Source organism: Pocillopora damicornis, chromosome 2 (assembly GCF_964200805.1).
Source record: "Pocillopora damicornis chromosome 2, jaPocDami1.2, whole genome shotgun sequence".
NCBI classification, from domain to species: Eukaryota; Metazoa; Cnidaria; class Anthozoa; order Scleractinia; family Pocilloporidae; genus Pocillopora; species Pocillopora damicornis.
The window spans coordinates 28,895,378-28,922,671 of NC_142671.1; the positions used below are offsets into that span (position 1 = coordinate 28,895,378).

General features: G+C 37.7%; 1 protein-coding gene and 1 long non-coding RNA gene across 2 annotated transcripts; both read left to right on the top strand.

Moving 5' to 3' along the window:
• The first annotated feature begins 430 nt into the window (after window positions 1-430).
• LOC149050698 (uncharacterized) lies at window positions 431-1,122 on the top strand. The gene is made up of 2 exons (XR_016184353.1): window positions 431-618; window positions 821-1,122. It is a non-coding gene; the product is annotated as an uncharacterized LOC149050698 (long non-coding RNA).
• A 9,589-nt stretch (window positions 1,123-10,711) lies between these two features.
• LOC149050699 (uncharacterized) lies at window positions 10,712-26,874 on the top strand. Its single transcript, XM_089198245.1, has 15 exons — window positions 10,712-10,876; window positions 11,661-11,732; window positions 15,552-15,623; window positions 17,081-17,152; window positions 17,601-17,672; window positions 18,298-18,363; window positions 19,318-19,389; window positions 20,158-20,229; window positions 21,026-21,100; window positions 22,241-22,312; window positions 22,506-23,526; window positions 24,526-24,607; window positions 24,888-24,926; window positions 25,708-26,082; window positions 26,479-26,874. The coding sequence occupies exons 5-15, from the start codon at window positions 17,635-17,637 to the stop codon at window positions 26,616-26,618; spliced, it is 2,052 nt and encodes a 683-aa protein (XP_089054371.1). The 5' UTR covers window positions 10,712-10,876; window positions 11,661-11,732; window positions 15,552-15,623; window positions 17,081-17,152; window positions 17,601-17,634; the 3' UTR covers window positions 26,619-26,874.
• The last annotated feature ends 420 nt before the right edge of the window (window positions 26,875-27,294 follow it).

The window sequence follows — 27,294 nt, forward strand, 5'->3', positions numbered from 1 at the left end:
TACATCTATTCTTTTATAAGATTTTGATCACGTAACGAATATCGCAATTTTTACTCACAACAAACTTTCAAAATCGAAGCTTTGCAGATGGCCACTCGACCCTTGTTTGTACCAGTCCATATGTCAACTGTTGTCCCTTCTTTTAACTCCACGGCGCCAACGACTTTCTTCTCTTTTACAACACTCACGCTATTCTCGTTTTCCCATTGAACCACAATAAAAGCTATTTTTAGAAATGTTATATTAAGCAAAACAGTTGAGAAAAGCGATCAACCGATGAAAAGTACATTCAAAGATGAGCGCCAAATGGAGTCTTCTTTGTTTCCGATCACGAGCATGATCACGTGGATCTTTTAGGACTTGTCATTGGCTAGCAAAGTGAATCCGCTAGCTTGCCGATTGCAGTGTTAAGAGAAGCGCCTAACTTTATTCTGACTTCTCCGACCGGTTTTCTGCTTCTAGAAGATGGATAGCTTGGTGATATAAATAAAGATGTGAGCTCACTCCATGTAGAAATAATCGACAAGAATCGATCGTATTACAAATGCACTATTTGTGGCCGAAAGTTGTCGAGGAAACAAAGACTCGAAACTCACTTGAGTTGTGTTAATGGCAAAGGTGAGAAATAACACAAGCCAATCACAGTTTTGAATGCGACTACAAATCGTCTTTTACCCTCATAGTTATAAAAGAAGGATACCACATTCGGAAGTGTTAGAGATACATAGATGATCCCAGTGTACCAGTACCTAAATCTACAAAGCTTGACCGTAGCAAGCGTTCAGCAACACGTTCCAGCACCGCCATCTCGATTCCTCAGTCAGTCGTTTCCACTGAACTTAAAGCAGTATTGACAACAGAGTAGAGTGCGTCTTACAAAGGAGAAACATTTGTACAAGAGACAGGAGTAGCTATATGCGATTACAGAGGTGCGTTGGAACTCTGGTCCACAAATAGTTATGCACTGCCCGGAGTATAAAACAATTTTGTTGATAGCTGACAGACAGAGAAGAACAACAAGTAAACTTAAGAGCTGTTATTATTGAAGTATGACTAGCACTTTTCATTTTTATAGAAAGAAGGACTTGTAATTTGCACCAAAAATAAAAAGATGTAATATTTTTTTGGGAGATCCAGTGATTGGGACATTTAAGAAATTAAGTTATGAAAGGAAACTTGGTTGGTACTTCTCACTACTAACAAGTCTTGTTGACAAATATTTTCAGATCAGAGTTTCAAATAAAGTAAATTGAAGACGTCATATAAAAGGTGTTTTTCCTCAAAGGGAACATTGACTACCTCTGTCTTGTCTGCATGCCAAATGTTTGCAAAGTGTGTGGATGATCCACAAGTATTGGAACTCTTACAAAAATGTTTTGTAAGAATAAAAACAGCAAAACAAATTACAGCAATTAGTTATGAAAATAGAGCAAAAAACTGAAAAAAAAGCAGCAACAACAATCATGAAAAAAGAAAGATTAATTAGGTGTTAAATTTGTTTGTCTAAGGCATGAAATTTCTACTAAAAGTATTGTTAACAAAAAGTCTCTGACAGCGTTTGAGGCAACTGAGCTTGACTGTTCCAAGGTTTTCTAACAAAGGCAACCAGTAATGTAGGTTAGGGAAGTAAGATAACAATGTAATTATTGTTAATTATTGTGGAAGTTGGAAATTTCCATTTAACATAACTGACAGCTGGTTCATGAGAAAATCCATATTAATGTAAAGATTTGCTAAAACTTAGTTTGAGTAATAAATTTCATGATCTTTAAGTTATAAACATGTACATGTATGTATATCTCTAGGTAAGTTTTGTATAGCATACCTTTTATTGAGCCAAAGTTTTAAGCCTCTGAAATTATTCTTTTTCTTAAAACCTTCACATTCAAGGTATTGAGAATTTCTTAGAATTTATGTGGACCTCAGGGTATTAAAATTGCCTCAAATTCAATTCCCAGAAATTCCCAAGAGTTTCACACTTCTTAAATTATAGGTAGTTTGTAAAACTGAGAATTCCTAGGAATTCCTAGGGATTCCAAGTCCTCACAAAACTGGAGTCTTCCTTTCCCAGAAATTCCCAGTAATTCCAAGCTTTTTAAATCAGAGTTAATTTGCATAGTTGGGAATTTTTGAGAATTCCCAGAAATTCCCAGAAAACTGGGAATTCAGTTTGCAAGGGTCATTTGCATAATTGGGAATTTTGAGAATTCCTAGGAATTCCTAGGAATTCCCAGAAAACTGGGAATTCAGTTCGCAAGGGGTTGCACGGGCATGCATGTAACTTGTCAGAAACTTTCCATTGATACCAGGCAATGTATTTTCGCTCTGCCCAAGTCATCCAATATAATTCCATCCAAAGAAGTGGCATGAACTACACAAGTGTAAACTTTTCGTGGAAAGCCAACACTGTTGGTTATGGAATCAGTTCGTCCCTAACATCATCTTAGACCAAAACCGACCAACGTGGTGTGTTTACGGTTAGTTCTCTGTGATGTTGCCCGCCCTTTTTGTTTGTTTGTCCTCTGGTTATCAGTCTTGAGCCTTTCTTTTTTTCCCATAATATGCCTTTCTTAAAATTTGACTTTTTTCCCTACTTGCAGCAGAAACTATCTAGCTTTAAACGACACACTGCATTCTCACTGTCAACAAAAGCCTCGGAGCATTAGCATCCTGGCCTCAAGAGACAACATTCAGGAATCTGGAATGAACTTGAGGATTTAGAAGCTTTCGTTACATTGGAATACAGAGCTCCCTCCCTTTTGGCGAAGTCCGTCACGCGAGTTAAAAAATTCGTTGGGAAAAAAAAAGGTTGATCTTAGAGCGTCGCGGGGAGCTCTTAGATAACGTCGATGCGCCGCGAGAGCTCAACGAGTGAGGATTTCGAAAAGTAAGGGCTACGGACTAAGCCCAAGAGTTTAACCTCAAGCGGCTAACTGGTTTTCAGGCGTCAAATTTTAATCTCATTTAGGCGTAACCAATGAGATTTCTTATCTTAATTACCAGCAGTTAATCTTCAGGTCATCTCGACACTGGTGTAAAGACATTTCAAATTTCGAGGTGCACAATAAACTGGAAATCTATATAATGTTTCAGTAAGGATGAGTGTCACGAACAAAACGTCCAGGAAGATAATTAGGAAGGGCAGGCCGGTCAAGTAACCATCGGGAGACCACGAAGCTTTGAGGTGTGAGCTTCAGAAGTCGAATTACAGAGCGACTCTTTCTCTACGTAGTGTGCAGCGTCTAAACTGAGATTAGTGGATTACGGCGTTAAAAAATAGCCCAGTGTTGGCAGAAGGATATTTCATTACATCATATTCTCTTACTGGGTAATTCCCACAGACCAGTCTGACAACGAAATATCTTGTGCATATATCATTACATCCGGCGTGATATATATGTGGTGCAGCTATCAGAGGTTTAGTTTGTTGAAAATATGTTGAAGGAGAACCTTCGCTAAGTTGCAGTGTGTAGGTTGCCGTTGAATTTGATTTGTAATTCAAGCGGCAGTATTTGGACCAAATTTAACAGAACTTTAACATGCTTCTTACTCTATACAACTAACTTACAGGGTAAAGGAATAAACGGGTGGTGAAGCGCACCATACCACGTGTGTTGACTGACTTTACAAGCTGAGAGAGACCGGAGAGCTTGTGTCTTAAAAAAATAATTGTGTTTAGTTCAATCGTCTGTAAAGAAAATGGGTCCAATGTTGGGCTTTTCAAAATAGCGGTACAATGATTTCTTCAACCTTTTGATAAAGGGATTGTTCTATATTTATGTTAAGTTGAGAGTAATTTCCACAAAGAGTCTTAGATAAGGTGTAACTTCCTGTGCTTACCTCCACTTTTGCAAACATCTGATATATCATTTGTGGCAGTATATTTGTTGAAGATTGATGTAAAGAAACCCTTGGAAAACAGGGGAGAAATGGAAGAGAAAGGAATCACTTTAAGTTTTAAAACTGACCTGTCCCTTTTTTTTTTTTGTCTCTTTGCCTTTTCAATCGCAACTTGATTTTTCTTATTATTTTATTTTGTTGTCGTTCTCATTTTTTTTCGCAATTTTGCAGCTAGCGCGGTGAACTTCGACAAATAACGCTTCGGTTCATAGTCCATTGTAACCGTTCACAGTCTGCCTGCTCTTTTCTCGCACTGCACTCGTTGTCCTTATTGACATATGCATGATTATAATTCATCCTCTCCTATCAAATTCAATTATTTGACAACTTTCTTTTCATCACTTTTGGAGCATCATTTTCTTGCGTTTTTAGATTCACGGGCAGCACGGTTTTTGCATTCAGTCTTAAATATAATTCCACGATTCAATTTCTTTTCAAAATTAAGCTAACAGGTGTAGGTATTATGGGTGAGTATATGCTTACATCGGTCAAATTCTCCCATCGCAATAATATCTATTTCATTTGGCTGGCTGAAAATACTCGCAAAAGTGCAGTAAAAAATGCCAATATCTTTAGAAGCAATATTTTCCTGATTTCACAATGTCACACACAAAATACGTCAAAGATGCAAAGTTTCGGCTCTAACTTTCGTTCCTATCAATTTTTGTCGCACCGTTTGTTTCGTTCACGGGATGTTGGTGCATAGCACTTTCTTTTTAGTCTAAAAGGCTTTTCAACAGGGGTTGAAATGACAGAGCGCGAGCTTGATGAATTCCTCTATTGTGACCTTCTACCGTACCCAGCCACAGTCTTTCCTTACGTTCGATAAAGGATCGTTTTCCGGCTGCTTTGGGAGTAATGATATGACAGTCAAAGAAATGAAAACATGTACATAGTGCTGTTATTTAGCTCTGTTAGCTGTTTCTGTTTGTGATCATCTATAATTTAACTTAAGTAATAAGCTCGTCTATTTGTGTTGAAGATGCACCACTCCTCTATGATAAACTTGGAAGTAATTTTACATTAAAGGGAGAGCTAAGTGATTCCTATCAAGAGAGCAGATAAAGCTTCTACTGGTTTTGTTATCTATCAGTATCACAAGATTCATAGGGTTGGAGATGATCATCTATGTGGAAAGGAAAGGCTTTGTTTGAGATTCAGTGCAGATTGCATCCTCAGGGAATTAACAGGCTGCACAGACAAACTTTTAACTCAAACTTACTGTAACTTAACCTCAAAGCCTCGTTAGCCCCAGAAAATTCATTTACCTATGATGATTTCAGTCTTTGAGTCACGTATACCTGAAATTTCATGATAAAGGGTTCATCTTGTTTTATCTTTTATAGTGACTTGTCCTATAACCAACTGGAACAACTGCCTCCAAGAGCTTTATATAAAAATGTTGGCCTTCGAGAACTGTAAGTAGAACATTTCTTACAGGTAATATGGACCTTTTGTTTAAGTTGTTTTCCTTTACCAAATATTGTGTTATGATAATGTGAAAATAACTGTTTATTATATGGCCATGTCTCAAAAGGACTAAATACAAACAAATTGAAGTACTTGATTGGCTAAAGTCGATATCGCTCATGGTCAAGATTTTTCAATCTATACCGACATTTAGATCGATGTTTTGTAATATTTGTTCTTAAAAAGTAACATAAGAAAAACAACGAAAAAACATTACCAACGGTTCTTTTAGTCCAGAGATTTTCTAGATATGCCAAACTAGGCGATAAGAATTGACAGAATGATTTTAAAAACCTAGACAACCATTTAGCATGTCTCTGTAGGCGACCTACCTAAGCTTATTCCAAACTGAGAACCAAGTCAGTGCTTGCAATAAAACGTTAAGATGTCTTCACAGTTCATTAATTCTAATCTAAAGCAATCATTTCTAGCGCGCATATTGAGAAGTATCAGCATCAACGTTTTCTGTGATGATCCGTCAAAGATCGCAAGGCTGAATGAGAATTGATAGCCGGTCGATCGAGCAACAAACTGGCATAAAAGTTCGTTGCTTCTTTGCTTAATTTTCGTAAACTTCTGTTTAACTTCAACCTTTTCTATTGAGCCCGTGTAAAAACAAACAAACAAACAAAAAAACCGATTATTTGTCTTCATTAATTGAGGAGTTTGTTGTACCGAGGCCTCCGTTGGATGTTGGACAGTTATTTTTGGACAGTTATTTTTGTCCAGTTTGGACTGGAAAGTAATGACAGAAATAGGTCAACTAAATTCTTGAGCCTTTACATGGGAACAAATCAAAGTAGTTATCTTTTCTGTCCTTTTCGTTCCTTATTTGGCCAGATAATTAAAATGCTAGCGCTGTTAACGAAGCTGGGTTGTTCTGAATGGGAGCCGTCTTCATCTCATGCATTGGTACAGACATCACTGCGTTCGGTCTGTACTGGTGACCTTGATTCCACAAAGATCTCATACCGCTTCGCAATGACTTAATACTGACTCGACGCTCTTGATTTTTGAGGTTATCCAAATCACGTACAAGTTTGTTGACCCTCATGTTTGCGTCAGCTTTTGACAGCACTGCACAGTTTCAAGATTTTTAAAATTTCTCCTTTGTTTATCCGGGTTTTACCTCACGCCGTCCTCCAGTTATGAAGCACAGAGAGAGGCAATTTCAGATTTCGGCTGGTTAGAAAGATTTACAGCCATGTTTACTGTTACTGATGAGACTGATATGCAAAAAAAAAAACCCCTTTTAAAATTGCTCCATTCCTACTTCCATAGTTTCAGTGGATATTTTCCGTAACCGTGGGCCTTTTTGCCAAAAAATCGCGCAGTAATGTTGAATTTGAATACCTTAATCCCCATTTCATTGAAACTTGACAACTTGAAAGACACAGTCTCTCTAAAAGCAGTCTGGTGCATTTATAAACCTCAAGTTCTCATGAGTTCACCAGAAATGAAATACTTCACAAAAAAATCCAAAGGAATATTTCTCATAAAGGGGAAAGGACCATAAAGAACCTTTATGATTTCTCCAGTCTATCGCCCTAAGGTTGCATCTTTGTTTACCTAAATCAATTATGCGTCGCGCAGTCACAGTTCGGTCGGGGCAGCAGCTCGATGGCAATTTTATGACTTTTCGGACAAGTGCCGCAAATTATTAGAACTGGAAAAATACTGTTTAAGACTTTCTTTAAAATCACTTAAAGCTGTCTTACAGTTTTTTGCCCGCCATTCTCGCGTAACCTCCTTCCTAATATTTCTCTTTTTTTTCCCTTTCCCACCCCTCCCCGTTCCTTCCTACCCCCAATAGGGGCGGGAGGTATCAAAACTTGGAATGAAACAAATGTGAACCTGGGGCCGTAGCTTTTCAGCCTTTCTTCAAATGCGATGTTTTTGCAAATGGATTTGCTGACAATAAGTATGTACAATCGAGTAAGTGTGATGTATTGAGTAAGTAATCATTACGCGTGCAAGGTATTTGTCTTAGTATAGTCCGAGAAATTATTCTTGATAGAATGAGTTCGTACCCGTGTAACATTCCGCGAAATAGATGTCGAAAGCTGAGATTGGTAAAAAGTGAGTAATCAAAAATTTCAAGGCTCATCGACTGTGTGTAACAAACTGGGTCCCAAACTGGTACTTCGCAACTCGCGAAGGAAATTCAACTTTGCGAATCAATTACAAGCTGTGATTGCCATGGGTCTGCGCGTAAATTATGATAGCGCGGCTACCTGAAACACTTTAAACAAATGTGAGATATATCAGAATTTAAACGAAGTTTCTTTGCAAATTAATGGCGGTAACTTCTGTTTCATGCCAGATGAATTTTAAAGAAGGTCGAGCTTATCAAAACAATCAGCTGTTATATAAAAAAATTAAGTACAGCCACACTTTCTAACAGTTTACTGGTATAGTAAACCACGCGGGATGTTGGGGGAACACGATAAAGATTTTAAACCACGAGGCGACTCCGAGTGGTTTGCAAACTTTTCGTGTGTAAAGTTTGTCAGAGAGAGTGGCAATTTTATTCTCATTTTTTGATCAAGTTGCTGATTTTCATGAAAACCATAAAAATGCGCGAGAAACCAATCATAGCGTCGGAAACTGAACTGATGAACTGCCGGGGAGAGGAGAAAAGAGTGTATTTAATTTCTCAACGTCGTCAACGAATAAACGCAATGGCACCAAAAACTAAAACAGAAATTGTAAAGAAAACTGACGAGAAATAGCTATTTGCAAGATGAAGGTACAAACTATAAAGTGCCAATGAAAAATTTTCCATTTGGAAGGAGAAAACGCGAACTTTGTGACCAGACTTAGTCTACCACTGTGATTGTGATCTGATAATCTGTAAAGAAAGTTTAAAAAGTTTGCAAGCCAAGGAAGCAGTTTAAATACTTTGGGCAGAACTTGTGTACTTTACCCTCATAAAGGATTGATCTAGATAAGCGGAGCAAAATAAATTCCTCAAGCATGAGTTTTGTGCGCGGGCTTTTGAACGCTGACGCGATTTTTCTCAGCAAAATTTGTTTGGGAGCCAAACAGTGACCCGTAAATCAAGTAAAGAATTGAGATTGCGTACGCGGCGCGACTAAACATTTCCATAACCATCGTTGGGACAATTGCCGTCGTCGATTTTAAAACCCAAAAGCCCTTTTCTTTCTAGTTTAATAGTCTTCTGCACGTTTGCTTTTCGAATGGAGAAGATGGACAAAATGAAGGAAAAACCAGTTAGATCGTTTTCGTATGGCCCGACGACAGACGCCGTTTTGAATCATGTTGATTACTCCACGTGCTATGGCAAAAATTTCGGCCATTGTACCACTCCACATATATTTGAACAGAAGAGAATAACACGACTGAGGAGACAGAAGCAAACCTAGTGGGGCAGGCATGAGATAACACGTTTAATCTAAGTGTTAATGCATAAGTTAATTGTCAAACAGATCAGAATCGAGTGGGTGAATCTTCTATCCGTAACAAAACCTCATAATATCACTGACGTCATACCATGAGATAAAAAGTACTAGGAGAAAAGGAAATCATAATTTAGACCCGCAGTAGGCATTGTCTGTGCCAGATATTGCTTTATATATCAAAACTTTCTTCTTTAGGAGGCTTTCGTAAGAACTATATGCAAAATGTAGTCTGAGGATGAGAGTGATTTTCGCAGTGATGTCTCGCAGGAGGTTTTGATCTGTTGAAAAAAAAAAAGAAAGACGTGTAGTTTTCTCTTCGGAATTTCGTTTTTCTCTTTTCTTTCCTTTGTGATTTTCATATATTTCATATAAACTCCGTCCGCCAGGAGACTGCAAGAAGCTAACCAGTCTGTGCTTGACTCAGTTACACGTAAATACCGAAAATCTCTCATCGTAATGGCTCAATTATTCATGTTTATGAAACAGTCAACGAGGTGCCTGCACTTGTTTTCACTGTTTTAAGTCTATATCAACAGCACCAGAAGAAATCAAATGAAGCCATTAAATAAAAGTTTTATTATTTTTTCCTTGTTGACGATGCAGATTCCTGAATAGCAACAACTTAAAGAATTTGTCCTCCGATCAACTACCTAGCTGGTCATATTGGTCACATCTGTTCAGATTTGAAAACCTGTGAGTTAAGTAAAGGGGGTAAAAAAAACCGAGATGCTGCGTCGATGGGAGAGTATAACAGGGTAATTTGGTGTTATCAAATGAGTTGATAAATGGAATTCCATTCGCTCTGACAAAGGGCTAACGCTTGAAACGTCAGCGTTGAACCTCCTTACGGTGGCCAATTTACGTTTTTAACTCAGTTGATAATACCAAATTACTGTGTAAGTTAAGCAGTTTTGGATTTTCATTCTACTTTAGATGAGTAAAATGCTTACACTGACGGTCCTTTGGGCATTTTGTAACACAACCTTTTTCAATATACGGGGGCTGAAAATTAAAAACCACTGAGTATTAAATTTTTGGGAAAATCTTCACTTAGTATTATAAGAACCATCCTTTATTTGGTAGTATTAAATATTTTTATTTGACGAGGCATGTTCAAGGTCAAGCAAGTAAAAAATTGAAATTTTGGTTTAAAAAAAGAATGAAACCTGAGTCTAAGAAAACGAATAAGTCCTTGCCAACATTTCCCTTTGAATTCTTTTTTCAGTTTGTTTACTCCTCGAGCCATGTTTTTCTTCCCAATGTTGGATAAGTCATCGGGCAACAATGTTGCACCCAAAACTGCCAATTTTAAATCAATTTAATTTGTTCTTATTTTCGGAAATCTGATTCTTGTCGATGTAATTGTGATTGATGTACAATTCAAATTTCAAATGTTCTCATACTATTATGAACTAAAATTTCGACCATTATTAGAGAGCAAGATAATGAGATTCCAGAGGTTTCTCTTCGCTTCTTCATGTTAGTTAAACTTATATACATTGACTCATTTTTTCGCTGTTATTCTCAAAAGTCACTCAGATGAGCCTGAGGTCTCAGAAGCTCGACTTATAGTTAACGGTCAAAAGTTCAATGGGCAAAAAAATTAATCGTAATCCCTTAAAAAAATTTGTACTTACGACTGTCATGAAAGCAAATTCATATGAGACGTGGACACATGCACCTCTTGTAGTTCGGACTTGTAGCTTCAAAACTTATTTCAAAAAGTCTTAGAGGTCATCGACGCTGTCAGAAGGCACATTACATTTTAAGAAAAGAAACAATAATTATGATTCTGAAATACATGTTTCGACAGTTTTTTCAGACATCTCAGTCCAATCATTTCAGAGTATAAATGTGAAAAAGTGCAAAAGTAAAACGATTCAAAGATAAAAAAAAATTAAACTTAAGATGACAGACGAACTATTGAGGCATGTCTTTAAAAGTCCAAAATGTTCTGTCGTCTTAAGATTCTAACGTATCCGCTGCTCTCCTGATGTTAGTATCTTTTTACACAGAACCCTGGACTTCAACAAGCTGGAGACTCTTCCTCCTGATATATTCCACCGTTTCAAGTTATACGATCTGTAAGTAATTCATCTTGAAGCTTTAGACAGTTGACTGCCGCTGAGTTGGATTAATTTCCCATTTTCCCAAACAATTTTTTAGCGTTTTGTTTGAAAATGAAATTGAACTCCAACTAGCAAACTAAATTTAAAAACTTAAAATGAAGAAATGTAAAATAGTTTCCGTGTTTACACAGCCTGATGTAAACACGCGGGAGGTTGGGAGAACACGAGATAAGCGTAGGAAACCACGACGCGAAGCGGAGCGGTTTCCAGCTTATCTTGTATGTGTTTATCGAGTATGTGTTTACATACGCTCATGTAAAATAGTTTTATGGCCAATCCGAGCGCGCGTATTATTTGAATTATTTTATAAATGCTAGTATAAATCTTCTATAACAAATTTTTAAGGACAGGGGCTTGACACCCAGACACCCACTCCAACCCCCCTCCCTTCCCCCCCGAAAACATTGACTTTCTCACCAGCTGGACGACTAATCGATATTTTATAGCCCTCAAAGAGGCTGCTTTTTTCAGAAGAAGTTTAAAGATCAACCAAGGTTTCATTTCCATGTCCCATCAATATTTATCAGAATCGGACGGGATTTCACTGAAACCACAGAATAGATATCTCAAAAAACAGGAATCATCAATTTCACGATTACCGTCTATTAATTAATGTATGTTTAGAACTGTCTTTGTTGAAAGTATACTGTAAGTAGATTTCTAAAGCTTACCCTCAGAGACAGAACTGATTACATGGCTTGACAGACTGAAGCTAAGAAAAGAATTGTGCATCTTACAGGTGGCTGGGAAACAACAACATCAAAAAGTTACCTGAAAACTTGTTTGCGGGGCAGGATAAGCTAAAATATCTGTGAGTGGTACTAAATTGTTTAACTATGCGGCGAAAATTTTTTCATTTATACATATATGAAATTCGAATAAAACCTGAACTTAAGAAATGACCAACATTTCAGCATGGAAAGCTCGTTTCAGTTAGTCCACTTGCACCACCCGAATATTCTAGTGGCACATTCACCTGTAACCAGCGGGCTTCAGTGTCAATTGCAATCTCTGATCAGGAGTCGATCACCAACTGAATGAACTATCAAAGGAGTAAGACACAATGCATCTATCACTTAATCGTCATTGCTGACCTTAGTTTTGTTTGAGTCGTCCTGGATCGCAGGAACGGTTGAAAGGCGAAGAAAATAACTTAAAAGGAAGAATTTATTTTACCCGCTTTGACCTTACTAAAACTACAAACAACCCGAGCGTGGTTTATACTCTAAGATCTTCCCTATGGAAGTAGTCATGAAATGGTGGTGGAAATGATGTATGAGTTAACATTGACTTCATTCAAGATGAGTGCGATTTTAGTCAGAGTCAAATGAGATAAAATTGCCTTGTCCATTTAAACTGGATAGTCATGAAGAAAATATGAACTTCGGTAAGTGACAAACTGAACCTCTTGCCTAGCCTTTAATGAGGACAACATTGTCCTGTTTATCACAGAATTCTACTTCTTTGGCTCGACTTTCTGAAAATATTTTCTGCCGTGATCAATTCATAGTTAGTTTCTAATTTGTTACACTGATAATTGTATAGTAGGTGCACGAAACTATTACACAGTTCTGATCAGCTACAAAAGGTTGCATTTCTCATGTAACACGTTTATAAATTTGAAACGCAAGGTTAAAATTACAAATGAGCTTTGATTGGCTTAAAAACAAGCGAAATCAACAAAAACAAATAAAAGAAAAGTTTCTTTCGCAGATGTGAGAGAAGAACGGCCGACTTGTCCGCACACAAGAAGTTGTGTTTGCACGTACCTAGTAGCACTTAAAGTGCCGCTCTCGCTGAGAGCGGTCCTCTCGACTTCCCGTCGGAAAAAAGTTTTCTTTTATTTTTTGCCCATGAAAAGTGTTTAGGACAAATGTTTCAAATATAGTTTAGTTGTTCTCCAATTCTCTTTTTTTGCGTCGCCACAAGCCAAAAATGATTTTTGGCCAGACCACCTCTGTGGACAGCGATCGAAAGTGTACATTTCAAAGATTTTGTCCAGCGCGCAGCAACTGCAACAATGTAGCTCACGGAATTCTATCACGCTACAAGTTACAAGATGTATTCATTTAGTTTACAGACAAAATATGGAAACTTCAGCTGAAGTATTTTTCATACCAGCGTGATCAGAGGAGACCCTTCTCCTCGACCTTAATTTGCATATCAAAAATTCACTACTTTGTACGAAAGAATTCTCAAAATGCAGACGTTAATCGGGCTGAAAAAGCATATCAGTGCATACTTCATACACCAATGAGGTCTCGGATGGCCTTTAACCCGCGGGTATATCTCTAGCTTCCATCCACCATCTTCTTAAAAACAACGAAAATTTATGTGTTTGCTCAATTGCGCTCGTGTCAAAGATCATTTGCATGATTCTGAAAATGAGCCAAGATCTCCTTTTGACCGTTCAAACTTCGTTCGTTCATTTTCTACGTTGAGGATTTTAGGTTTTCATAGCAACTGAATGGAGATTAGATGCCGAGTTGTCCTACAAAACGTTGCGTAAACGTGATCGGCTTGCGCGCTTGCGTGACTTAAAAAGTAGACAAAGGTGATCGGAAGACGCTTTCTCGATAATTTACGTAGAAATATCAGGTCATGGACTACGCACAGTGTGGAGAAGATCAAAATTAAAGAATGGAATTTGGCACTCTGGTCATAACAGACATATCGCGTTGCTTAAAAGGACACAAAAACAAGTTAAAATAGGTTACAGTGTTTATATTTACAAAACAACACGCATACACTCTGAAACAATTCTTGCAGTTTCTCCCGAGATTTAGTTCACGGAACCCGATGAGCTAGCCCTCCTTTCTGCAAACTTGTTTCCGTCATTAATAATGTTACGGTCCTATGGACCACAACGGTTTTGAGCGACAAACTCGACATTTCCCTGCTAACATCAAAATCAACTTGACAAACCCGGCTTGATATATTGCGTGACGTGATTGTGCAAATTTTCCCCCTTCCCATATAGCCTGTTTCGCGAGTTCTACAAATTGAAACCAAAATTAGTTAGTGTAACGAATTAGAATCGAAATTTATTTAAATGGACCGAAGAATTTTACATTTTAGTGAGAATTTTAACTTTTAACTATTTTTGAAACATGTGCCCTAAACCCTTTTCATGGGCAAACGGGTAGTCGAGAGGACCGCTCTTAGCGAGAGCGGCAATTAAGAGAGCTTCTTCGGGGCTGAATGTGTGAAAACATGGTTTTAAGCCGCGAAAAATAATGACAACAGGATCGTGGAAAAAAAGCCAGCGAATGAAACAAATCACTTGAAAGTTTCTAAAACCAAAAATGATTGAAAATACGAGTTAAATAGCCTAAAAGGGATGATAGCTACACTCGACAGGTAATTAGATGTACAAGTCAGAATATGAGAGGTCCATAACAAAAGCAGACGTCCGTATAAAGCGCCAAGTTTTACTGAAGAGGAAGAGAAGGTGCCATGGAAGGCAGAAACTTTTGGTTCTAAAACTCCACACGCTCTTATTTCTGCCATGTGGTGGCTTTAAATGCTATCTTTTGGTTCCCGTGGCCGTTAAGAGCATCGTGGAATGAAGTAAGATGACTCAACTATGAAAAAATGACGAACGCGTGGAGTTCGTGCCGTTTACAGAGGGTCCAAAAAAGACGAGACAGGGCGGGCTTTGGAGTAAGAACATAGATTTCCAGCCTGGTAGAAAAAGGTTTCCGGTAGCTCTCTTCAAGCGGTTTGTCTAGCGAGGACCTCTAAATATGCAATGGCTGGGTATTTTCTACCTCAGTGTCTAACGGAACTGAAATTTGAATGACAATGTCTGCTTTAAAAGCCAACCGTTGAGCGTAAATACAGCAATGATGCAACGTGATGAAAACAATTGGGGTGGGTAGTAGCCTTCAACAAAGGATGGAAAAGGTCACGAATCACAATGCAGGAGCCGGCCCATTATGAGCAGCATCGAAGGAAAAACCAATTTCTACTTTCACATTCGGGTTTGAAGTCTCTGCGAATGCAGCCACATCTATAATGAGGTATCAAGAAGAACAGACCATGGTGATGACACTTAAAAACTGACAAGTTTCTCTCATGCTTGGCCGCTCAAAGCGCGCACCAAGGATTTGAAAGCGACGGTCAAGTTCTAACAGATGCTAAGCTTTAATAGTTGAGTTTGAATCTGATAGACCAGTACAAGCCGGGCACTTTTGCTGATCACTGCACAGTGAATTTTCTTCAGAACGTTTTTGAATGGTTTAAAATCAATCTGCACACGCTTTCAAGCTTACAGCTGAATGACTTTTGAATGAAAGTCTTGATAAAGTTTGACCTTAACAAACGCTGTAATCTGTTTCGGCCAATCATTTGGATGCATCTCAAATAAAATAGCAGCGTGCGGTGTCAAAATTTCCCTTATTTTGATCTTCTTTCTTCCTTTTTTCTTTTATATTATATTACTTGTTAATTTTTCAAACTAAAATTTGCACTAATCAAAGAGGCTTTTGTTCGTCTGAAAAATGTGTTCGTGCTTATTTAAACGCTTATTTAAACAAGCTTCAATGAGAAATCATGTGATTACCCATGCAAACCGTAATTCAATACATTTTGCTAAATTTAAAACTATATTGTTGTTCTCCCAATGCAGGCGGTTGGGCGGCAATCAGTTGAAAGAGCTATCACGTGAAATATTTCTTGATTTGTCTGACTTGGAAGAATTGTAAGTAACAATTTTTTCCAAAAGTTTTAGAGATATCACTATTCTGTACATTGCGTTTGTATGACATCCACTGTTATCAACTAGTTTAAAACATAGCACTGAATTGTTAAGAATAAATCTATTAATCTTCGCAAATTTGAAGTAAAAGATTAATATCACTGAACGTCTAATGATAATGAATGGTCAGTTTTCACCGATTAAAGTAGATTCTGTCAGTTATCAGGGAGTGGACCTGTCCCGATTGTGCCCGTATTATGTTGGAAAGGTTCTCACCGAACCTCTAGAAAAATTCTGAAAAAATGGCTAAAAGTCCAAAAAGGTTGTCACCTGAATTTTGAAAGTTGCCACCTAAATTTCTTGATACTTTTCTATAAACATAAATTGAAGCTTAATTTTTCGTTCTTCTCAGTAAATGCAAACATAGGTCAAGAAAAATAGCTTGAAACTAAGATTTAAAGAGTTGCTTGCAAATATGAGCCAAATTTATATATACTCTTGAGTTTAAAGGAACGAAACACATGGTTCATTAGACGCTTTGCCGAACGATATGAAGGAAATTGAATGAAACTAGCTCTACCGATTGCATTCTCAGAGTCTAAACCATAAAACTCTCAAAGTTTTCGATGAAATCGTTGGCTTTTTCGTTCTCGATATGTGCTCTAAACCTATATTGTTCAGAAAAATTGCTCAAAAGGCACGAATTGCTAGGTTGTTAGAATGGCAAAAACTTGCTCCTAAACTCAAAAGGTGCTCAAAAGTTGCCAAGCGCAATCGGGACAGTCCTATCAGGGAATACACAGCCAGTTGAATGACGAGCTTGCTGATGTAGGGCGGGGGGGGGGGGGGGGGGAATTTGTGATTCTCTAATTTTACACGTTGTCTCAAACATCAAACACCAAACACGTTTTCTGTTATCTTTAATTGAATGAACAATCAGCCACAAGGAATCTATTTGTATGATAATGAAGAAACAGAAAGCTGTTAATAGTGACGTTATCTAGGGGGTGCCTCCACCAAAATATCATCACTTAGGATCAATAAAAATGCATATATAATTCAGCTTATTAAATTTTTTTTAATTGATTCATCGAGTATGAGTGCCTTGTCACATGGTGAGTCAAACATCTTGCATTCAAAATTAAGTTTGTCGATAAACTAGCCTGTATAAAACTGTTTTTTGGTATAATGATTGAAAAGTTTTCGTGAAGTGTTGTTTAAAAAAAATTTGTTGGATGAGAAATACAGAAATCTTCGATGGAAAGGTCAAAGTCGACACATATCAAAATCATTTTCTTGATACGGTTCAAATAAATTCGATGCACATAATAGTGGACATAACATCTATTTATAGCAATCGAAAACTAATTTAGTTAAGGACATTTGTCCCATTACTTAACTGTTAACGGCAACTTTTGACAAGTTTTGTTCACTTCGCTCCCCGATTATTTCATTGCTAGGGACTTGTCCTACAATCAGTTGCAGTTTTTGCCCCGTGGGATACTTAGCAATAATATCAATCTGACGGAACTGTAAGTAAAACTAATTGTAAAAAAAAAAGAAAAGCAAAGTTACAGGTCCAATATACATAGTTAATGATGGTGGTCTTTATCTACTTGAAGAGTTTGCTTATTTCTGCTTCAACGTGATGAATTGATTCACTTAGTGGGTTTTATTTAGTGTTAAAAGAAAGATCTCTCACTTTACTGCATGGAGTTATTTCTTCACTGAGTGAATCTGCTGCATACATATTGGTGATTCCTGGCCATTATCTGGGGGGTAAGGGGTATTCAAAATGTCTCTATTCGCAAAATTTATATCTAAAAACATGTTGAGGTATATAAAACTGGTTGGCTCGTTTGGCTCTTGTTTAGCTCATACCAGAAAACCTAAGTAGCGGGATATCAGTCAATTCTTAAAATAGTATTTAAGTTCTTGAATTGTTATTTAGCTTACTGTTATCTCAATAAATACTCTAAGGGATTTATCAAACAACGAAATTCAGCGTCTGCCCATGGATGTTTTTGGCAACCTGACTCAAATGAAAAAGCTGTAAGTGGCATTCCCTACAAACTCCACAGCAAAGGGAATTATGATGTACAGTTTTTCATAGAGCTTGAAGTAAACTTATGCAATGTAACCATTTTAAAAACAGAGTTTTGTGAATTAAGATTTTTTTTATTATTTCAAGATGCGTACTGCCTTTATATAATGCTAACTTTGGTGGAGTTGGTCATCGAGAACAATTGAAAAAAAAAGAGGTCAATATTAAATTCAATTGTCTCACACAGCCTTTTGCTTCACGTGACTTGTGACTATAATTTCTTGGCTGAGTAACCAGGGAACTCTGTTAAGATTGATTTGTGATGTAAGTGACTTATTATAGTTTGGTGCATCAGTATTGAAAAGTGACGTCATGATATGAAAACGCCCATGTTAACAATGAACGTGCAAATGGTATCTTTTGCCTAAATTCTCAGGATCAAGAGTAAACAGTTTATGTACTCAGAAAAAATGGTTAGAACTTTGTAAGTCTTCAAAATAGCTTTGCTAGAACCAATTGGGTTTCATTTCATTAAAGTTAAAGACCTGCCTGTTTGGAGAGAACAAGAACCTTTCCAAGAACTTCAAATTCTATTTCAACTGACTTTTTTTTCATTTTATATATCACTCACAGCTTACTCTCCAGTAACAAACTTCAGCGCTTGCCAAGGTTCAAAAACCTCTCCGAGTTGAAAATATTGTAAGTGATTCACGTTTGTGATATAACTGGCTCAGTACGTGTCTTGTATAATAAGCACTAGTTAAAGGTAGCGTTGGCCAAAACCAAAGTATCAGCTTGGATACGGACTATTTCTCTGGCATCTTCTTATGACTTAAAAGTTTGTTTAAGGATGTTAAATGATTGCGTAAAAAGTTAAAAATAAACATCCACTTTGGAAAGAGATGCCATCAACTAAGAATTACCAGGGTTCAAATGTTTAAGGTGATAGAACAAAATATAATAAAACACATCCCCTACAATACTTTAACAGCACCCTTCCCTTGGGGCTTGACAAGGACCATATGCTAGAAATGATCGCTGATAATTGATGATTAACCCAAATTAAACTGTAACGATCGATTGTTATTCTTCTTGAAAAATGTATTAAAATTCTTTAGCGGCTTTCAAAACGTTTTCGTAAATGGGTGCACGTCTGATCATTCATGAAATTACATGTCACAATAGCGTTACCAAGGTTTAACCATTGTTTACCTGGCGGCCAGCATAGCCCTTTCAGTGAAGGCGGAACACGATGCAACTTAATTGTTCTTGTCACAGTACACGTGGCAAAGTTTTGGTCTAAATACATTTATGGGATGTTTTTCCAGGAAGTGTTGGAACACACTGATGAGCAGTAGAACAGTTTGCCGAATACCAAGGCGCTAATAAGCTTTCGAAGGAGGTTTCCATAATAAGCATGTTTAATTCGACTGACTTTAATTAAGGATGAAACAGTTTCTATAATATAAGACAGGGTTCGGGACTAAATTAGTCTCGAGGTCCTCAAAAGATTATGCTGAGTCAAGGTTACTTAAGAATCAATAAGTTTAGCAGTCAGCTCTCTGCTGCCAAATATCATTAAGGTCAATAAATACCTCCCCCCATCAAAGACTCTGTAATTATACCGAGCGCCTGGTGCATTTTATTGTGTAGATACATGTATAACAACAGCCTCGTACACCTGTCACCTGATCAGTTCCAAGGCCTGTCCAAACTGGAAGAACTGTAAGTAAGCATTCGATAGAAATCATACCTGACTACACAAGGAACTATTCTTGACCAAATATGTATTTAACCAACTTTAATTGATATTCATTCGCTCGCCGAATTGTTCAGCTTCTTTTTTCTACTCTCGGTTGGAGGACATATAACTGCAAAAACAAGGAAGGAGTAACTCTCGAAAATACAAGTATTCATGATTATTTTAGTTTTACAGAGGATCAGTAGGGCGAATAGACCTTTCTTTCCTCCTCCCACCACTTTTGCCCAAAGTTCGCTAAATTTTTAAGCTAGTGTACTTTGATTGGATAAACCTCAGAAACCTTAGCAGAATTCTGAAAAAGATGCTTTGTCATCCATCCAAGATAGCAACTGCCACCTCGGATTTCTCCAGAAAAAGACAGAAAAAGAAGAGAATTAGAGATGTAGCAATTCTCTCCCTCACCCCCGAGAAAAATCAACGGATCAGTGAAACAATGCTTTTATAGAAGTCCAAATACTAGCATGCACTAAGTTTTGACATTTTCAGCAAGGTAACATATTAGTAATTGCATATTAGTCTAACTTTCCGGCTGGGAGGTTTTGTTTTGTTTTTTTGTTTTTGTTTTTCACTTTATTACTATGTTTTCAATATCGGATAGCTCTTGAAGATGTCGTAAGGAGAGGGCATTTAAGAATCAATGAAGATAGGAAGAAATTTTATGTTAATACGTGCTTACCTTTAAATTTTTCTATATCTCTGATAATAATGATGTGCCCTCTATGTTGTTCTAGGGCTGTTTACGAAAACAACATTAACTACCTGCCACGTGAAGTTTTTAAAGGCATGAAAAACATAATGGCTATGTAAGTAACTGTTTCTAAACTATCCTCTGATTAACGGTAACGAGGTACTGTAAAATTAGTAAGGGTCTCGTGAAGATGCAATTATAGCAATGTTAGGAATCTCCATTATCTGCGACGAGTTCGGCTCAGGTAAATCAAAAGGCCTACAAAGCTCCAGACCAAAAACACGGACAATCTTCTACCCCCGAGAACAGATCATACCTTATGATCAAAACCATGTGTGATGGACGACGAAATATTACGATTGTGAAAGTGAAAACGGGCTGACTAAGAGATCATATTAACTAGAAGAAGAGTGAACCACCAAAAGGCAAATCAGACAAAACCTTGAGAGACACCAGGTCTCTTTAACCACCAAAAACAAGGTATCCCCTTCCAGATTCAAACACTGAGTTTACAAAGACTTCTAGCGTGAAAACCTCTCGAGGGTAAACATGACAATACTCATGGGGTTACTTAAATCGGCATCGGCCACGCGGATAAAATAGATCTGGAACCGTACTATCGATTGCGATTTAAATAGAGAATGTTTTGTTCATTCTTGATAACTTAACTGTCACTTTGAAGAACTTCTCAGAAAAATGAAAATTCGTAAAAATACTTATGTGACATTACTGTATGACGCACTGCCTAATGTACGGTAAGGTTCTTTTCTCGTTGCAGAACATTTGAACAAATGGTAGATATTGCCTTCCATCCTTGACTAATTTTCTGTCCAGTGTGGTTTTAATTTACGCTTTAATGCAGTCATAATCAGTTGACGCTCTACACTTTTCATTGTTTCATCGTTCTGTAGGAGCTTTTATTTCAACAATATCCGCACCGTTACCAACGAACAATTCAAAGATGTCGCCCCAAGTATTCGATTCCTGTGAGTATGAGTAAACTGATAATATTCCAGGTGTGTTCAAACTACTTTGAGTTCAAGGGAGACAGATATTGTTGGTGCGACCTTCACGTGCTGTAAACTCACGGATAGGCACCCCTCCCCCATTTTAATGAATGTACAAGTGATCATACCACTGGCCGAATTGTTTAAGAAGGGAAAATGGAGTAAACAATTTTCACATACATACCACCATTGATATACTAAGAGTACCAACTGTGCCGCTATTATCGATCAGCTTTGTACATTAATGCACAATTTATACTTTTATTTACGCCCAAATGTTATACTCCTTGGGACGATCATATCTGGTCACAAGAAAAAGTTGGGGAAAAACTTAAGGGAGGGCCCCTCCCCATAAAGTACCCTCTCTGTTATGAGTGACCCATCTTTTCTACCTGAATTTGAAATGAGCGCATCAGGTGCTCATTGGAGGATTAACAGCATATGAATATAACAAATAAAGACACTTCGGCATAGCCTGTGTAAGTATGTTTTACAAACTCAGTGACGAGTTATCCGTCTTCGGTGTTAGTTATCTTTCAAATAGCTGTTGAGAATTGGGCAGGAAAAGGAACAAGAGAGAGCCGAAAAACTGATTAATACATAACGGTGATAAGACCGAGTGGAGTCCAATTCGATCTGTAATCATACAAGTGATCAGCAAAATCGGACGACCGCGAGGCGGGAGTCCGATTTGTTAATCACGAGTATGATTAAGGAAAGAATTGAACTACAAGAGGTCCTGTTACCAATTTATCATAACCACTTGAATTTCCGAAAAAAAAAACGCACCTAAAATAATTATCTCCAGTGGAGACAATTTCTTCAGTCAAAAATTCCTCCATTTTGGAAATTCCCCAGTTTTTCTTTGGTTAAGTGGTTGTTGCTATGATTATCTCGATCATTCCTGTGATTGGTGGATTAGCTGAGTGGAGTTAGTACGAGTGGCTGCTTCAACTGTCCGATTACAATTGTACAGAATGATAAGTGAAAAATGAAGTTGTGGATGCACCAATAACATTTGAGGAATTTGTAATTGTTCTGATTAATAGGCTAAAGATATCGATGTTATCAAGAATTAGCGAGCAAAGTTCGCCTTAATTGCTTTCCTTAAATTTGCAGGTACTTCCATTACAACGAAATGCGAGAACTACCGGAGGGTTTCTTTTCAAACATGAAGTATCTAATAACTGCGTAAGTCAAGTGGAACGTTCTCAACGCGAGGAGTTTAAAATTGAAAAATTTCATTTGCCAGTGCCTAGTTATACTGCACTGACTATATTACTATTACACTTTCATTTTCTTGCAAGTTTAGATCCTGTGACGGATCAAATTTGTCTTTTTTTCCCCTTTTGTTGCTCATCTGAACTCTTTTTATGAACCGTAGGACTGTAGACACCAACCTGATGTGTTGCCATTTGACGAAGCAGGACGCAGATTGCGACTTTGCTTATGTCGACAGCTTCGCCAGTTGTGAAACTTTGTTCAGAAATCGAGCCCCAAGGGAGTGCCTCTGGGTGGTTGGAATTATGTCTTTGGTCGGTGCTGTGTTTGTCATTGTGTGGCGGTTGGTGTTTAGGGAGACGAAGAAGAAAAACAAGATACAGTCCATCATGTTGATACATTTGGCTGGGGCTGATGGACTCATGGGTGTCTACCTCATAACCATAGGTGTGGTGGATGCCATTTGGGCAGGGGAGTATTATTTGCATGACTATTACTGGCGTTCAAGTTTGACATGTCAGATAACAGGTGCCATTGCCGTGTTGTCAAGTGAGGTGTCTGTAATGACGATTTGTTTGCTCTCCGCCGACCGAATGAAAAATGTTCTGTTCCCCTATCGTGGAAAGTCCCTTACACTTAAGGTTACGCACCTTTTGTGCTTCCTTATCTGGATTGTTGGTGGCACAATTGCATTTATTCCCACGGTGGGCTTCGACTACTTCGGTAGTCGCCAGAAAGGTCATCACTTTTATGGTAGATCAGTTGTATGTCTGCCATTGCAACTTTCCACTGATAAGCCGTCGGGCTGGGAGTACTCTGTTGCCATGTTTGTTGGTTTAAACTTTAGCCTTTTGCTCTTTGTCGTCGTGGCATATACGATGATAATCTATAAGACCTGCGCATCAAGTAGGCGCATGGCTAAGCAAGGGACCGAAAGAGAGAGGAGAATGAAAGCCAAGTCAAGGGCAGCTGATCTGAGGAGGGAGGCCTCGCTCGCCAAAAGGGTGTTCTTCATTGTTCTTACAGATTGTGTCTGCTGGATGCCTATTGTGGCGATTGGAATGAGGTCGCTCTTGGAAAAATCCTTCCGTACACCAGGTGACCTCGCAGTTTGGATCGCAGTCTTTGTTCTGCCGGTTAACTCTGCCATCAATCCCATTCTCTACACTTTATCAACAGTACAGGTAGTAACTTGCAACCTTCATATCTTTGCTTAAACTTCTTGCTGCAGCTTGATCAGCTGAAGTTTAAAGGATACTTTCATAAACATTTTATTCTATCTCGTGAAGAATATCAAAAGAACTAGTTAAAAAGAAAATACATTCCAATTTGCAAGGAAATTTAGCGGGTTTTGATATTTGAATATTTTTCCGACTGTTCTTAATCTGCCAAAAGAAACCATTTCCCATAAAAAAAAGTCTCGCCAAAAAAACGCCGCGTAAACTTATTACGTTTACTTCAAAACGTCGTTGAAGTAATTTTTTTAAAATAAAATTTTTTTTTGGTTTTTTCACTTGTCATCCTTTTGAGTAGTGGAAGTTGTAGAACTCAGAGGGTGCTATTACTAACTAACCAGTTAAAAAATAAAGATTATATAATTCCCGTACCTTGTCCGGTCATCTAGAACGACAACATTTTCGCGTTGCTCGGCATTAGGTATACCAGCCTTATTATGCTACTTACTAAGATACAAGCAGTGTTTAAATTTTTCTATACGTGCCTAAAAACTGCGTAACTAACGAAAAATAAAATTGTTTGTGTCAAGTAATAACACTTCCGGTGAAGTGAAAAGATCGCACGGAAAAAAAAAAGAGCCCTAACTAACAAAAACGGTTCTGTTTCTGGGTGACCTACTAAGCATAAGTGACTAGTACTCTGACTGGTTGAAACCTTCATATTGATCATTTAAGCATTGGACAGGACTCTCGCTCGGTTTATCGGCAGAACATCCCACGCGCGATGTTGGGAGAACTTCAAAAAGTTTTGAATCACCAGCCGAGAGCGAGGGACTTTTGAACTTTGCGAGTTTCTCACAGACATCCAAAGAGAGTTATTACCCAACTACTTTTAAAAATTAGATCAAGATTGATCGGTTCAGAGAACCATAGGTGTTTGACCAATCAGTACACATAGTATTCCAATTTGTTTTGTTTTGCTCTTTGTTCTTGATGACTTGCATTTAGGTACGACGTGTTCTGAAGGCTAAATTCCAACAGTTCTGGAGCTATTTGGTGGAAAAGTGTGGACGAAATCAAAACAATGAAGGTAAATTTATCGAAAATCATCCTCCGGAAATAAGGACTAAGGATTAAGGATTAAGTACCTGTCTGATTAAATTTTATTGTCACGTGATTACCTTCTGGCTTCTGTTGCACTTCTGCATGATTATCTTTTAAAGAAAAAAAAGGAAAAAAATGACTATCTTTGGTGATGTTGATTATATCTTCGTACATGATTCACCCATCCACAAATCACTGATATTTATAATGATGAAGATAAATAGTATTCGAGTATGTTTGACTAACGTCATTGCTGTTTTCCAAAGGCCAAGATCAGGGCGTTGAAATGCAAGTCATCGAAGAAGGTATGAAATATTTACTCGGCTCAAGTAAACATGGGGGAAAGTCGCTCGATTTCCTAAATCGCTCGGGTAAATCTGAAACGAAGAGAGACAGAATGCTATGAAGAATGAATGGGCAAAGCTGAAAATATGAAAACAGTTTTACGTATTTTCTTGATTGAAACGTCTAGGCGAAACTGCTTATTTAGATCTGAACGCCGTAAGCGTATAATTGAGGTTTAAATCGAGGTTCCGCCCTTTAGTTTAAGTCTCACTTTCAAGTAACTACACTTGATTAAAGAGCACTGTTGTCAAATTTATACAAGAAAATGTTCAAAGGAAAAAGAGTAATCCCTGTAGAATAACGAGTGACAAGTTTTTACGACAGGAAAAAGTGAAATTCGTGCCGTATTGACCGACTACTCCTTGAAGTCGGAGGATGAGCGAAGAAAAATCGGCGTAAAGTGACAGGAAACTAAATCACGTCAATAGCCGTCTCGACTCGTATAAACGCCAGGGTTACCTGGTTAAATTTAAAATAAATGCCGCGGATGTTTAATGAAGAAAATGCTTAACAATCGTTGTTAACTTATTTATCTTTCTTGAAAGAGCTGCTACCCAAGTTTTTGTTCCAATAAAGACTATTGCCCTTTCGTTAGAGTTTATGTCAAACAACAGTGCACAAGATCAATAAAATGTTATGATATACTCTTTGATTTTAAATGATATACTGAAAATGGTACTAAAGGAAGTAGCACCCGTGGTACAATCCACTTTTTATTTTTTTAAACTTTTTTCTTTACAGTTCAAATCCAACAAGACGCAGAGAGTGATGACAGCGATGACAACGACGACGAATCGAGAGATCAAAGTGAGCATGAGCAAAACGCTGAGCAGGCCGAGCATGAAGAGCCCGAGGAGAGAGCTGTGACTGAACAAGAAGAAAAACCCGAGGAAGACCACGAAGACCCATCAGAGCTGAAAGACGAACCTAACAAACAAGAAGAAGAATCAGAAAACGAGTTCAAAGAATGCGAAGAGGAAGCGGAAGATAACATGGAACATGGACCTGACAAACAAAAAGAACAACTAGAAAAGGAACTCACAGAATGCGAAGAGCAAGAGGAAGATAACATGGAAGATGAGGCTGGGGAAGGCGACGAGTTAATTGTGAATAAGGGTATGTTTATCAACCCTCTGCTTCTTTTAAAAAAAGAACTTTGATATATTGAGATTATTTTCATCAATTTGGAGGACTATTGGTGAACTATCTCTCTTCATTTTATACCTTAAACAAATTGTTAGTTTCTACAATTTCGTTACCTCCCTTGCCCTGCTTAACTACGTTCAGCGGTTTATTCGAATAGTGAAGGAATTTTTCCTCATTGGAAAATCTTGGAGCAGTTTTTCTTTCGGCAGTTACAGGGAGCGCTTTTGCGAGGCTTACGTTGTACTACGGTGCCCCAATTTATAACAATCTCGCTATGAATTAGTCTAAGCAGAATTTAAGTATTTAACACACGGTAAGTGACTGAGTGTCTTCTTTTTTTCCTTGTGTCATGTGATTATGCAACAGATAAACACCAAGCAGATGATAATCTCCCAGCAGCCTCTGGGCGAAAGTCTCCAAGAGCACCGCTGGCCACGTTTGATGATGACCCCGACCTTGATTTTTTTTACCCAGCGCTCGATGGTATAAAAGAAACGAGTCTGTAAACAACAACACTGTATTCTCAGATGAGTGCATTCGTTATGTAAGAGAAGTACATGTACCTTAAGTGTTGCATTTTTTTCTTGTTTAACAAATGAACTTTAAAATCGATTGCGTAGGTAGGTATTTGGCCCCTGTAATGACTTTGAAATACTTCAACAAACAGTAGTTTTCGTACATAGCGTCAAAATACGAGCCTGTTGGTTTATGTGAAAATGTAAGTGCTCGTGTCGTGTTATACCAGATACATATGGATTATGATTCAATAGGCTAAATGAATAAAAAAAAACGTGTCAATGTGTTGTTTAGTTAGGTTTTCGACTGTATATGTAACACTTTGTACATGTCCTATCAGAGATCAAAAGTATGTTAAGTCCCTTCAGCAGTAGGTAAGATTTGAATTGGTATAACTTAAAATTATTTAAGAGGCCCATCTCTGTCCTTTGCAGTAATATTACTTCAGATAACACTTCATTAACGAGAGTGAACTTTAAAATGGACAAACAGTGCTTGCTTTATTGGCGGATACCCGAATCAAAGATAGGAGAGCCCTTTTTATCAATTTTAATTTGAGTAATTACTAAACTTAGAGTTACAATCGATTTCTCGCTTAAGCTTAATGTTCAACGTAACCTACATATCTTATATATTCGCCGGGTAGATGGCTGTCTTGTATCACGT